Source organism: Aphelocoma coerulescens, chromosome 14 (assembly GCF_041296385.1).
Source record: "Aphelocoma coerulescens isolate FSJ_1873_10779 chromosome 14, UR_Acoe_1.0, whole genome shotgun sequence".
Lineage (NCBI taxonomy): Eukaryota > Metazoa > Chordata > Aves > Passeriformes > Corvidae > Aphelocoma > Aphelocoma coerulescens.
In genome coordinates this window covers 12,341,750-12,355,511 of record NC_091028.1, presented here as the reverse complement: position 1 = coordinate 12,355,511, position 13,762 = coordinate 12,341,750, and the positions used below count along the sequence as shown (strand labels likewise).

Sequence of the window (13,762 nt, the reverse complement as noted above, 5' to 3'; positions counted from 1 at the left end):
GCTCCAGTGGCAAATATTCAAAGCAGCAGAGGGGGCTCAAGGGGTTAAAACACACTGGGCACAGGAGAACATCTCCCAGGCTGATGTGTCCCATGGCTGCTCCAGCATCTTCTGCCTCCAGGTACAAGGACATCCCCACAGCAGCCACCAGCCCAGCCCCATGCCCACTTTGGGAGAAAACACAAATCAATAACCAGGAACAATGGTTTTAAATTGTTTATTTTTAAAACATGAAACCCAAGCTGAATAGAAACCACAGAAATTACATTTAGGTTTTTTTGTTTAGTATTTGCAAACCAAAAAGTTACAGTAAAAAATAGCTACGTTACAATCAATAGAACTACAGAATTAAAAGTAAAGATACAAAAATGGGCTCAATCCTCTTTAATCCTCACAATTTAAAAACATTTTGGGTAAGTGCAGGAACACTTGAAAGAAACTAGCAGGTCCAAAGTTTAAAAAAAAAATTATATATATTTATATATTATATATGTATATAAAGTGGTATGATATACAACCATTATGGTTAAGAAGAAAAAAAAAAAAAAAACAAAACAGAGAAGTTACAAAAAGGCCAGGTACATGTTCACCATTAGGTTTCTGTGCACAGTGTCCAAGAAAATAAACTTCCCTCTGAATGATGTGAGTAAAACTCATGGGGCCTCCCGTTGCCAAGGGACCTGAGGCACGCGACGTGACGGCTGGGCAGCTGCACCCAGTGCAGAGGACAATGGAAGAAATGAGGCTTTTCTGGGACTTCAGCAGCCTCCTGGGCAGAGGCCACTGGAGAAGTCTTGGTGTGAGATTAGAGGAGGAACAGGAAGGAAGGAGTTGGGAATTGCATAGTGAGGAGCGATGTGGTATCAAATATGCAGAGCACCTAAGAGCTTCATGCTACAGTTATCCTCTTTAGGAAAGGAGTATTTTGAACTTTCTGGTTGTACATCAATTTATGTTCCACTTTGTTCATGCAGCCACAGGGGCTGGGCGAGCACCCGGGAGCTCCAGGCCACCAGTAACCCATCCCTTCTCTCCCAGCTGGGCAGCACGCTCACCATCATGGCTTGGCAGAGATCCCACACCCCCCTGAAAGCACAAACCACTTGTCAGCCATCTAGGAACTGCTACCAAAACATCCCACGCTTCTGCTGGGCCTCCTGGAATGCCTAGGGAAGCCATCCAGAGCATGCACACGATTTCTGGAAAAGGGGAGCAGGCTGTGATGAAAGGAGGTACAAACCAAGCCTTGTCAGGTCTCTGCCTCAAGGCATGGGATTGACTGCTCGGTACCTCCCTGGAGGGCTTTTCCCCTCCCACCCAGAGATGTTCACTGAGTGACACTGGCACACTTGCCAAGCTGGGGAAGACCTTGGCTTCTCCTTGGACCCCAGGTAGGAAGTGCTTCAAAGACAGCTCCTCTCCTGAGCTAAGGGAAACCCACCCACCTCATCTCCTCCTGAATCAGGGGGGTGGCGAGGATCAACAAACCAAGACACTTCTCTCTTCTTCAAAGGGCTCAGAATGGTATTTCAGTGGCTGCTGGGAGGAAGAGAAGGGGGCACCAGAAGTGAAGCCTGGGTTTGCTCCCACAGGGACCTAGACCTTGCTCTGATGGGCACCCACCCACTCCTGTCTCGCACTCTCTTTTGGGTGCGCCCCTGTAGCACCCAAAGCTCTCATGAGCAATGGCTGAGCAGCTCCCTGAGAAATGGTTTAACTCTCAGAAAGGCCAAACTTTTCATGTAGTTTCAGGGAACTGCTATGGAAATCCTAACTAAGGATCACTTAAAACCCCATGCACTGTGTCCCCCTCAAAGCACTCAAATGAACATCCCTTGCATCTTGGCTGAGATGACTGTACACGGAAAATCAACACCTATCAAATGGAGAAAACTTAAAAAGGACAGGAGGGGAAGGGAGCACTCCATCCTTCACATTTGGATACATGGATGCACGCTAAAAATCTTAGCTTGAACCCTTTTATCAGCACACAAAATGAACTCAGTTTAATAATACATACAGGATACAAACACTACAGTTATAATTCCCAAGACAGCACAAGAAATTCACAGCCAAGTCTTGATTTGATTTCCTTTACAATTACAATGCAGTCTTGAACACTGGACACAAGAGTCCAACATGCTATTTACATTTCACATTGTGGAGATGTTTGTGTGCTTGGAAGAGTTCTCAGTTCTAAAAGAAAGTGTCATTCACACATGATGATGCAGTGGAAATAAACCAAGCCAACCAGACAAGCCAATGACCACATTTGTGCTTCTGAAAAAGTAACATGAAGTGTCTTCACCAATGCAGTCACCTTCAACCGGACAAGCTGCCATCCACTCTGCAGTCAGCGAGGTGTCCAGAGGCCAATCTCAGCTCCCCCGACTTCTGGACCCTTTTCTAGCAACCAGTAACATGAGAAATGTCCGATAAGGTCAGCTGGGACACACCAAGTGATATGGCCTTGGCATTTTGTCACATTAAAAACAGAGAGAGACGATGGAAGAGAGAGAAGTCTCTACAGCTTTACCTCCTGCAGCTTGAAGAGTTTGGACTCCCTCAACCATGAATGCCATCCAGAACAGATGAGTCTTCGCCAGATAGCACCTGCTGTTCACCCGAGAGGGAGGCACAGAGTCTGGGAGATCTTGGCTTTTCAAAGTCCCCTCCTCAGACAAAATGTGACCATATGGATGAGACTGATTATGTCGCAGCCATAAAAATAGGCAAAGGCCATCTGTTCTTCAGCAGATCCATTCAGACCAGCCTGCAGAAATGCCACACTGTTGCTCAAGGTTCCAGTAAAATAAAAAAGGAAAAAAAAAAAAAAAGTAGTAATAATAATAATAAACCAAAAGAAACCCATTTGTCTGTGTTTCCTATCCAGCGCTCTGCACAGCATGCAGCGGGGCAGCAGAGTTCCAGGGTGCTTTACAAAAGTGCAATATCCATGTCAAGTAAAGGAAGTGCTGGCTGGACACAGGTACACTGCTCACACCGCAGTCACGTTGTGCTGGCCTCCAGAGAGCAAAATGTTATCTCCATATTGTTCTTTCCAGTTACATGTTGAAGTCACAGAGCACATATCTCCACAGCTGTGCCTTGCTGCGAGCCCCAAACACTGTCAGAAGTTGTTCTGGCTGTTGGAAGTGGCTATGCCAAACCTTGGAAGGAAGCGGGTCAAGGTGGCTGCTCCGTTAGATGCTGCAAACAAAGGCATTGGCTCACTCCTGCTACTGTGTGGCACAGCCAATGCCACTGTGGCAATTTAGACCCAGCCCAAAGTGCAGTCACACAGGTTCAAGGTGCATTCTGTGTACAAAGAAGTTGGTACACAGAAGCACTTGTTTTCACAGGGGTCCCCACACCCTTCAGCCTCCAAAACACTCGCCTTCCACCAGTAGGACTGGGCCACAGATTTCAGGGCAGGTCCCCTAAAATTGATGATGCGATTAGCAATTGGAGCACATCCTTGCAAGGAGGGATGATGGCAGAACAACTCAGTCTTAATAAGGATTATATGGCTCTTGATTCTTCCTTCAAAGTGAGGGAAAGGTTGGGGTTCCCCCCAGAGAGCAGTTGGGGGTGCTTGGGGCCCTGCAAGATCACCACACCCTGTACAGCCACATCTCCTGGTAGGCTCTAAGACAGGATGGAAACCCTGGGGCTCATGAGCCACAGTGTCCCTCCATACCATCTGTGACCACGTTTCCCTGCCCTTGTTATTTGATAAAACAGAGGTATGTTTCATGTGAAGCCCATCCAGTGTGTCTGAAAGGGCATATGCAGTCCTGAGCAAGAAAATCCTGCTTCCAGAGATTTATGCTGAAGTGTGAAGTTTTTTCCGAAACCTTCTCTTCCTGGCTGTATGGTGATGCCTCCTCCCTGTCTCTCACTCCTCTGAATGGTAACAGCTGGCCTTGCAGTTTAGTAGTGGTTTCTATCTTAAGAGGAGTCGCAAAGCTTGCTCTGCCACAGAGCTGGTACCATTCCCCAGCAGATCCCATGAGCGTGTTTAGCTGCCTGCCAGGAGCAGTTCCCACCTCACTGCAAGAAGGCAACTGACTTGAGTAAAGGCAGATTGGTAATTCTGTGCTCCAAACAGCAAACGTGTGGTAAACAGACACCGAGTCTGAACATCACTGAGGTGACAATGAACTGCCTCTGCCACTGGGTCCATTCCAGTTTGAGAGATGTTTCCCACTCAATTTCCTCTGCCAGTTATTTAATATAATGCTCAGTAGCTCTGCTAAGATGCCCCTACTAAGAGGTAAAAAGACAAAAAGGAACATCAGTTACCCTACTGAAAGGGCAAGTACTTGACAGTACCTCCCAAGAGGCAGTCTCCTCTTCCAGCAGGAAGCTGTCAGTGCCCTTTGGAGCACTGCTCTTCAGTGGGAAGTACAGCACCAGTGAAGGATGTTGCCCTCTGCAGGCACCCAGCTGCCCCTTTGCAAGCCTTGTTCTGCCTCACGTCTAGAAAATGCCTTACATGTGCATTAGTATGGTGAGATAGTGGTTAGCAATGTGCCTTCAAAAGCTAAACAAAATTAAACAGAATAAAATATAAACATGTTCTGACAGTCACAATGTTGTCCAGGGTTTCTGACTCTAGAACACAGAAGATTACGCTGACAATTCTTGTGAGTATGTTAGGACTGAGGCTCCAAAAACCTCCAATGCCATTTCAGCAACCCTGTGCTGCAGATTATGATTTATAAAAAAGGGAAAAAAGAAAGTCCAGCAGAGTTCACAGGTCACTCCTGCAGGGAGAATTTGCATTTGCTATAAATCCATTGGTGCTTCCAGTTTCTCTTGCTTTTGCAAACTGACTGTCCCATAAGATCTAGCATCAGAGAGCCAAAACCCTTTAGTGCAAAAATACCTCCCATGAAGTCTTATGAGTCTTTCCCTGGAAAAATTTGGCACCAAGTGAGTGGCTGGCTCCTGTTTGATCTGTGTCGGCCTAGGAAAGGCAGCACCCAGAAGGCCATCTGCAAATACCTGGGCTTCCCTGATGGAGCAGAGAGATGTGGTCCAGAGCAACAGACAGGGTAACTAACTGGTGCTGGGCCCCCCTGCTCCTCCTCAAGAATTCACATGATAGATAAAGTGGGAAAGAAAAAGGCATTTTCTTAATGGACTTAAAAAAAAAAAAGCTAACCAGGGTAGTGAAATGGTTTGCTCTTCTAGAGCAAATTCCAGCGGATATGCAGTGACACCATGAGGCAGGAATTCCCTCCTCCCTCACACAGGGCAGTGGACCAGAGGATTCCCACTGAGACACTGTGCATTCCCTCGTTGCACACCAGTCACAGGCACTGAGTCCTGCTTCTGTGGTGTCTGACAGGCTGCTGGTCCCACTGCAGAAGTGAAGAAGATCTACCACCATCTTTCACCAAGTCCCTCTTGGAACAGAAGCGGGGAAAAAGGGGGCAGAAGATATTCACCACCTGTTTCTGACAGGCTACTCTGGCCCAGTTTCCTGCCCGGTGCTCTCAGCTGCTTGCCTGCACACGTTTGCTCTCTTTCACATCAGGTATAACAAGGTGAAGGCTTAAATTCAAAAGGAGCTTCCACTCAGTGGGCAGGTACCAGGTTGGAAGGGTGGTCTGGACTGGAGAAACAGAAGGAGCTGCACTGGATTTTGGGCAGAACAGCAGGATTGTTCTACGAGGACAGCACAGGGGCACAGCAGTTGGCACATTGTTTAGTCTGACTGCACGTGTGGGTTTTGTTTTTTGTTTTTGATTTTTTTTTGCTTTTGCTTTTTCATTTTAATGCACACTGCCAGCATCTGGACGAGGTTGGTTGGTGGCGAGGTATTTGGCTCTCATGCTGGAGGTGTACTGGAGAAAGAAAAGACAAGACAAAAAAACAAAACAAACAAACAAAGTTAAGTCAGAGTGACTAATGTCACGATGGAACCACAGATTTCTACCACTTCTCAGCATAACACGGTGTGTATTTACAGCAAGCATCTCAAGGAGCTGCTGGCTCAGTCTTACAAGGAAAGTTTCACAAGTCACTGCATAGTTCATGCTGAGTAAAATCCTGCCAGTCTGCTGCAGGGGTGCTGGCCAGGTCAGTGCAGATGTGCTGGCGATTTATCCAAGCTCTCTAGAGAAGGAAATCCAATAGTCACTAAGTCAAAACATGACATACGTTGCTTGGGAGAAGAGAGGGAAATGGGAATGATGCAGATGTAAAAACCCACCCCACATTTTCATCCCCTCTTAGTCATGTTACTGCATTCAACCATGCCAGAAAAGGAGGCTGAAAAGAAAATGGGTGCTCACTGCATCTTCACATTGTGTTTTATAGCAATGAGGGCATCAGAAGACTGCACATGCCACAGATGGGCAGCTTGAAAGAAAAGTGAGGAATAACAAAACAATTTATGCCCAAGAAAGAACAGACCCTATCAAGCTGCCACCAAACAGGATGATATTAGCAAGTTATCAGCAAGTGGGTGACAGCCCACTGTGGCTTGGGATCCAAGCTGTGCACCATGCAGCAGCAGATGAGACTCCAGTGTGGGGGTGAGAAGAGCAAGTCAGAAAGATTGAAGGTTAGTTCAATTTGGAGTGGTGGTGCTGTTCTCATTTTTTTTTATTCTAAGCAAGCTAATCCAAAACAGCTCCCAGAAGCTACTGAGATAACGTCATTGAGCTTTGAATAATGAGCTGAAAACCACATAAATAATATCCAGCAGTAAGAACAAAACTTTGCCTCTTTACGCCAATGCGTTCGATGTTTTCTGGGTTCTGCTACCATGATATTAGCAACCAAGCAATGAGGACAGACATTTCATTCCTCTTTTTATACCCTCTGGAGCTCGAGTAATTCTATAATATCCACAGCTTACTTCCCAAGAGTGCTCTTCAGCATACTGACTTTTTATCACCTCTTAAACTGAACCACATAAAATAGCCAGTTAAGCTGGCAAAGAGACAACTGAAAGGCAGTTCCACACCAGGAGGTATGATTTATCTGGCCCCCTGGGAAAGAACATTATGAGGCATCTTTAGGCTCTCAAAAGCTCAGCTGTCCATGGCGGTTTTCAGAGAATTAACAGTATTTTATCAGTTTTCTTTCAAAGACTGACCTGGGTTGAACCTCTGCACAATGGAAGAGAGAAACTGCTCCTCTGGCAGAGCTGATCCCATCAGCACAAGATGAAGACACCTGTGGCTTATTTGCACACTCAGCTTTTAGTGTCTTCCATAATTGGAAAACTTTTTGCAGAACATGGATCTTAATATAAAACTCTGGCCCAGAAACGGTATCTATATTTAGAAGACAAAGGGTACATCTTTTCTTTCTAAGATGTATTTTTTGTCAGTGAGAAGGCAAAAGATAGAAAATAGCAACCTGAGCTACTTTAAGGACAACAATCTATACAGTTTATTAAATGTGATTACTGTTTCAGAAATAAAGTTTAGGGTGTTATTAACAGATAGGAGAATAACCCAACAGGCTCAGAGAGGTTTAGAAGCCAAAGAACTTTCTGATAGAGTAAGTAGGGCACATTTCAGGTAGTGCAATGCTGAAATTACCAGCCAAGCCTCATGCTAAGAAGAGGGTCTTAGAAGGAAAAATGCATTTGATTGCTCATTTTCCATTTGCATTCTTTACAGTGACATGTGATAGGAGATGAGTATGAACAGAGAACTTTTCCAGGTGCTAAAGTTTTGTAAGAAGTATTTAGAAAAAAAAAAAAATCTCAGATAATGGAAGGTTATTGTGAATCTTTCTGGACATGTCATAAAGGTTCAGCACACAACATGCAATATAAATTTTCTTTAAAGCATTAAAATCAAGAAAGACCACTTGATGAATTGCATTTCAAAGATGTATAAAATACACCTATCATGGATGGAGAAGTTGAAAATGATTCCCTCCTTCCTCCAAAAGGAAAAGACCCCACAGTTGTTTAAGTGCCACTAAAACAAAGTAACCAGGAACACAAGATCTGGACAGTCAAGCAGAGAGTATTTTACATTCAAACCTACCTGCAAAAACACCACAAGGAACAAACTCAGAGTAGTCAGAGTTAGGGCTGATGTTCTCTCCTTAACTCAGGATTTTTGCACCTTTGTGCCTCTTCCCAGTACAGTCTGAACCAGTTACTCTTTCTGTTAAGGGTATTTTTAATGACCATGATAAGTATGATTGAAACCTGGCAGTAGAGAGCCAACACTTCACTGTGCACCTCTCACCAGCACAGCTCTATCAGCGTGCTCTGGATCCCAGTCACAGCATCACCCTCCATGTACAAGTGCTTTCTCCACATGCTGCAGTCCTTCCTCCAAGTCCTTCTCTGCATCCTCTGCTGGGAAGCAGAGGAAAGATGCTGTGGAACACACAGGTCCCAACATCTGGACAGGCCAGCAGTTGAAGATGTATCAGCAGACACTTGCCACTTTGGATATGAAACCAAACTATATCATTCATAGTTAAAATTAATTGAGTCTTCAGTTGAGTTAAAAAAAAAAAATCACTAGGTCGTTAACTCCTTTAAAAAGTGATTCTAAAGACAAAAAGCTTGAGCACAATTCAGACCAAGGAGGTCTTGGACTCCTCTCTGAGGCCCACAGCTGTCAGGTTCACAGTTGCATTTAGTTTCCTTTAAAGAGGAGCTTTCATAGAAGGTTAAAGAACACACACAATTCAGTCATTCTTCCAGCACGCTCACTGGAAGTACCCATGTGCCTCTACACCCTCATTTACCCTTTCAAAAACAGCACAGAGGACAAGTTTCAACCCATACCTCCACCTCACTGTCAGCTTCCCTAAGAAGGGCACCTGAAAGAGTTCTTGTTACCATTCCTGCTGGTCGCTTGTGCTTTTCAACACAGCACCTCTCAGTCACTTACCAGCCAGCTCCGACAAACACAGCTGAGCGCACACACGTTTATTTTTGTATTTCTCCAAAGAAAATAAAAGTCTCTCCTTCACATTCAGCCTTGTTGAGGGTATAAACTTTCATAGGTGTGGTTTGCCAGCAGATACTAGTTAGGCACTTGACACACATAGCCTGGGCACAAAGGAATCATTGGTTGCAGAAAAAAAAAAATTAAGGGAATGATCAGTTCGTTTTAGAGGCCATCAATTCTACTGACTGCTGTGAACTCCATGAGTACTTCACAGCTAACTAAGCTATGCTGAAGGATCACTTACCATATGAAACCATGACTGAGTACAAACCATTTACTATTTGTGGTTAAAAACCCACGTGTATTTCTCTCGAGCTACCCTGACTTTGATTTCCTGCCAGAGCTGTTCAGGTAATCCAATAAAGACCAAAGCTTCTGGATTCAAGTTCTGAAAGGTTGATCTCAAACAGCTAGAGCACAGTAAACACACACAAACACAGGGTTTGGTGTTATTATGTATGGGAGGTACAAGATGCAGGGAAACAGCTAATTCCAGCCAGGGGGTTGTGAATTCAAAGGAACTTAAGTTTTTCAAGTCAAAAGAACAGAGCTTCTGTTGGTTTTGTTTGTTTTTAAAGCCTTGGAAAGAATGCAGTCCCTTTTCCATAGCCCTTCAGACAGCCACATTAATCTCGGGTGGGACCATAGATAAACAGAAGACAGTGCAGACTAGGATCAGGTCATGTTTCAACCCAGGGATTTCAAGCCTAGAATGAAGGCCCTAGAATTTCCCCACCCTCACCAATATTTTATTTCATGGAACAGATCCACCTAACATCACTACAATACCACCTGCAGGAACAACAAAGCAGAAAACCCACCACAAGCTGAGGCCCAAGAGCAGTCCTAGCAAGATCTAAGACTGGAGAAAGCTGTGAGCCTTTCAAGGGTGCTGGCACCACGCTTCCAGACAAAGTTGTTTGCGTTCATGCACCACGGCAGAGGCATCAAGACACCCGATCCAGACCCGTCCCAGCAGCCCCAAGGCAGGCAGGCAGGCAGCGAGGGGCAGCAGGGATGCAGACCAAGCACCAACAAAACAGAAAGGAACCCAGTGCAAGGCTGACAAAAGTGCCAACAAGAACAGCAGAGAAGAAGGAACGGCAGCAGCTTTATGGACACGTATTTCTGGGAAGAGAATGCAAGTCAGTGACTGCGTGAGCCAAAAGCCACGGGCTCCCTGCTCCCACTGGAACCAACACCCTCCAGTCACTGCAGGGCTGTAGCTCCCTTGAAGGAGCACTGTTCTTCACACCACCTGAGTTTTCTGGTAACCCTAATCATACCCTGCATTTAACCAAGCTAATAACCCCCAAAAATGCAGACCACCTCCTCTTTCTGTGGGCGTGTGGCTTCGTCATGAGGGAGGAAACACTGTCTGTCTTGGAGAACACCAGCAACTACAGCCCACAAGGAATTCAGACAGTGAAATGGTACTAGGAGGGCCCTGCTCACAGAGTCTGTGGGACATGGATGGGATGATTCAGACACACATAGAACAAACAAAACAGTAAAAGGTTTTGAAACAGAATGAAACAGATCTTAGTGATTATATGTGGACCCTTAGGGAAGCTTTTCTTTTAAAATTTGCTCCTTTCTGACCTTAAACATAAGGATAAAAGGAAAAGCTGCACACAGATCTGACAGGCAATACAGTACCTCTTCAGGACTGCTTAAAATTAAAAATCCTACTAATAAGTTAAAAGCTTGTTGCAGGTTGGTATTGATGGTTTTGGGCACATGGTTTTATGACTATTAAGGACAAGCAGAACAGCAGTGGGGTTCAAGAAAAGCCAAAAGCTGAATTAAGACAACCATTCCTGACTGAAGTCCTGCTAAATAGGTTCTCTTTGCTTCTAGAGAATGGCTTCTTGTGATGGGAGAACTTCTATTCTGCTTTTGAAGTGCAAGCTTATTTCTACATTTGAGCACTCGGTACTTGGTGTTCAAGCTGTTCTCAAGTGTGGACTCTGAGCTGCTGTGAGGTAGCTTTTGCAAGGCATGGGCACCTGCAACCCTCACAATGTGCACCAGAAGCCTCTAGAAGGTTGATACTGCTCCTTGAGTCTGCACCAGAGCCAAAACGGATTTTCATTTTAACCCTTGGCAGGAGGGAATGGGTGGGAGGTGCAGAGGGAAGGAATGTGAAGAAATAAAAGGCACTGGCCTGGGATAAACAGTGCAGGGATGAAGGGAGCGGTTGGGAGTGGAGAAGGGGTTGAGCAAGAAGGACCTTTTTTGCAGTACCTGTTCCATTTGCGGGCGCTGTTACCAGTATGTCCGTGCACTGTCCGAGGGCTTAAGCTGCCAGCTCATATGGCTGCTACTGTCCATGGCAGCCAAATACAACTGTGATGACGCAAGAAAGAGAGAGAAAAAGAGAGTGCAGCCTCAACGTGCATGAAAAACACAGTGCAAGCAAGTGAAACTGTGGTGTGTGTCAGCGACAAGGTGGGCTCTACAACCCTAAGGGAATATCCCTGTGGCAAGAAGGAGAAAACAGAAGGAATGAGAGAAGGAAAAACACAAACAAACGAACAAAAAGCCAGGAAAAGTAACGGACAAACAATGCAGCAGGATCATCACATCTTAGTTTTCACCATCTGTTCACAGAAAGCTAAATGGAATAGGTCAGCTCTGTCTACCCACTGGACATAACCTACTCAGATGGTTATCTCCCTCTCCTCCCTCCCAAAAAGAGGAGGGATGTGTGCATTGGTATTCCCTTTTCATCTCTCTCCTCCCACAGACAATTTGCTATGAAAAATTACCACTTCTGCCTCAGTACAGTCTCAGCCACCTGCTACGGAGAGCTGCAAATACGAAAATCCCAGAAAAGCCTTTCCCTGTTGCCTGCCAATATGAGAATAGACAGTATTTTTCTTTTCTCCACTGCCTACTACATCCCTCCAGGAAACACATTTATCCTATAGCCTGGTTCCTTGTGTCGTCTGGGGAGAAGCTCCCTTTTCTATGGGTGCAGTGCTGCTCCCTCATCCTCCCCAGCTCCTGCACTTCCCCATAGCCCACACTGATGGCTGCTAGTTCAAGTTACTCTGAAGAAAAAAAAAAAAAAAATCTTTATCTACTCCCAAACCCTAGCCTAAGGCACCAGGACTCAGATTCCCACTCAGGGTATTAACACAAACAGCTACTGAAGAACCAGGGAACTTCTGGCCTCACTACAGCCCCATGGAAGGGAATGTGCTTTTTCTGAAGCAGAAGAGCTGCAGGGCAAGGGGAAGCCAGACATTGAAGAAACATGTGCCCTGGCAGTACCAGAGGGACAGTGCCCTTCTGCCCTGTGAAACACCAGCAGTGCAGCATGTCAGGGCTTCTGCTGAGAGTGGACAATGAGACCAGAGCTCGCAATCAGAACACCAGGGGTCAGGAAACCTCTTTGGGGAGGGTGGAAGAGGTCTGGCCAAGGACAGAGACAAGGATCAACTCTGCACATTTCCACTCCCTCTACAGCAAGATGAACTGGTCCTGTTGAAATGAAACCATGAATGTGATGCCCTCTTTTCCACCACATTTCCTACACCTTCATCCGCCAACCTCCTCTTCCTCCCCTTCCCATCAATTTGGCCCAGGCACCACAGAGTATTTTCTTTACCTATACCTGAAGACTGGTTGATCATTAGGCATTTTACTACTCATCCTCTGTAATCACAGCACCAAGTTAGTGAGCAGTGGGATGGCATGTTCTCCAGGTTCTGCTGCAAATCAGGCTTACAGGATCCAGTGAGGGAGGGCAAGATTAATTTAGTTCTTACCCAGACATGAAGACAAGCCCATGTTTTATCCATTGTACAGAAATGGCTATCAGGCCACTCCAAATACCAAAACCTTCCATGAAAGTTTCTTTTTTTTCCTCCATAGGAAATTAAATACAGAAATAGATTTCAAAGAAAGCAAAACAGTTGTGAAAGAAAGATTTTAAAAAAAAATCTCAACAAAAAAAAATACAGGTTTCATCCTACCATCTCTTTAGGGCAGATTAAGGAGAGAGGTTCAGCAATAACTCTGAATTTACAGTTTGAACAAGTTTCTTTTTAAACTTGAGAAACCAATGCCACAGATAGCAAGTACACTGCATGCAAGTGAATCATCCTGCTGAAGTCACCCATCAAGATACTCATGCACTTCAGTGGTGGCAGGACTGGGCCCATAGGATTATCAGTGTTAATTGATTGAGTTTTAGTCTTTTCATGTGCAATGTCCAAAGCAGCATAGCAGGGTTTTATTCTCCATGGCAGGTGAGACATGGCTTGTCTACTCAAGCTGCTGCCATTTATGGGCCAGATCCTGTGTTTGGCTGCACAATCAGCTCCCTTGGGAGTACACAGGAGTGGCAAATGTGTATTGCCCAAAGTTGCTGAAGCAGAGAAGAGCAGTAAAGAGAGACTTACTGAGGGAGGTGGGGACTCCCGGCCAATGAGCGGGGTATTCTCGCAACGGGGGTTCTGGAAATTTGCATTCTGGCTCCTAGGAAAGGAAGACACACATGGTAACGGGGCACGTGCCATGCTTCTCTGGGGACAGTCTCTGATGGGGACACAGGACAGAGCATCCTCACCCCCAGAACTACTGTATCGGGTCAGTCTCCTTCAAAGCTTTTCTTACAGGCCAGGTGGATCCCCCTTTTTCAGACAAGGGCATAAAACTATCATCATTTTCCTCAGATTGAGCACTATTTTTACATTCTTACTCAGACAGGCCCACAATGAATCACATCAAGTGATTTAAAAATAGGTCTTTGTGAAAATCCGCCTCCCTGCAGCATCAGAACTGCCAAGTGGCAGAAATGGAGATAA

At 45.4% G+C, this 13,762-nt stretch overlaps 1 protein-coding gene across 4 annotated transcripts in view; it reads right to left on the bottom strand.

The window, feature by feature from the left end:
- Window positions 1-201: 201 nt before the first annotated feature.
- TTYH3 (tweety family member 3) overlaps window positions 202-13,762 on the bottom strand; it is a 74,451-nt gene continuing 60,890 nt past the window's right edge. The window contains exons 13-16 of one of the 4 annotated variants that reach the window (XR_011155148.1): window positions 13,358-13,433; window positions 11,193-11,294; window positions 6,015-9,046; window positions 5,803-5,855 (exon numbers count right to left, since the gene is read on the bottom strand). Coding sequence is in view for 2 of the 4 variants with exons in the window: in XM_069029414.1 (XP_068885515.1) it covers window positions 11,214-11,294; window positions 13,358-13,433 (157 nt within the window). In the remaining 2 variants the exon portion in view is untranslated. Of the gene's footprint in view, window positions 5,856-6,014; window positions 9,047-11,192; window positions 11,295-13,357; window positions 13,434-13,762 lie in introns of all 4 variants that reach the window. The other 3 variants (XR_011155149.1, XM_069029414.1, XM_069029415.1) reach the window with 3 other exon arrangements.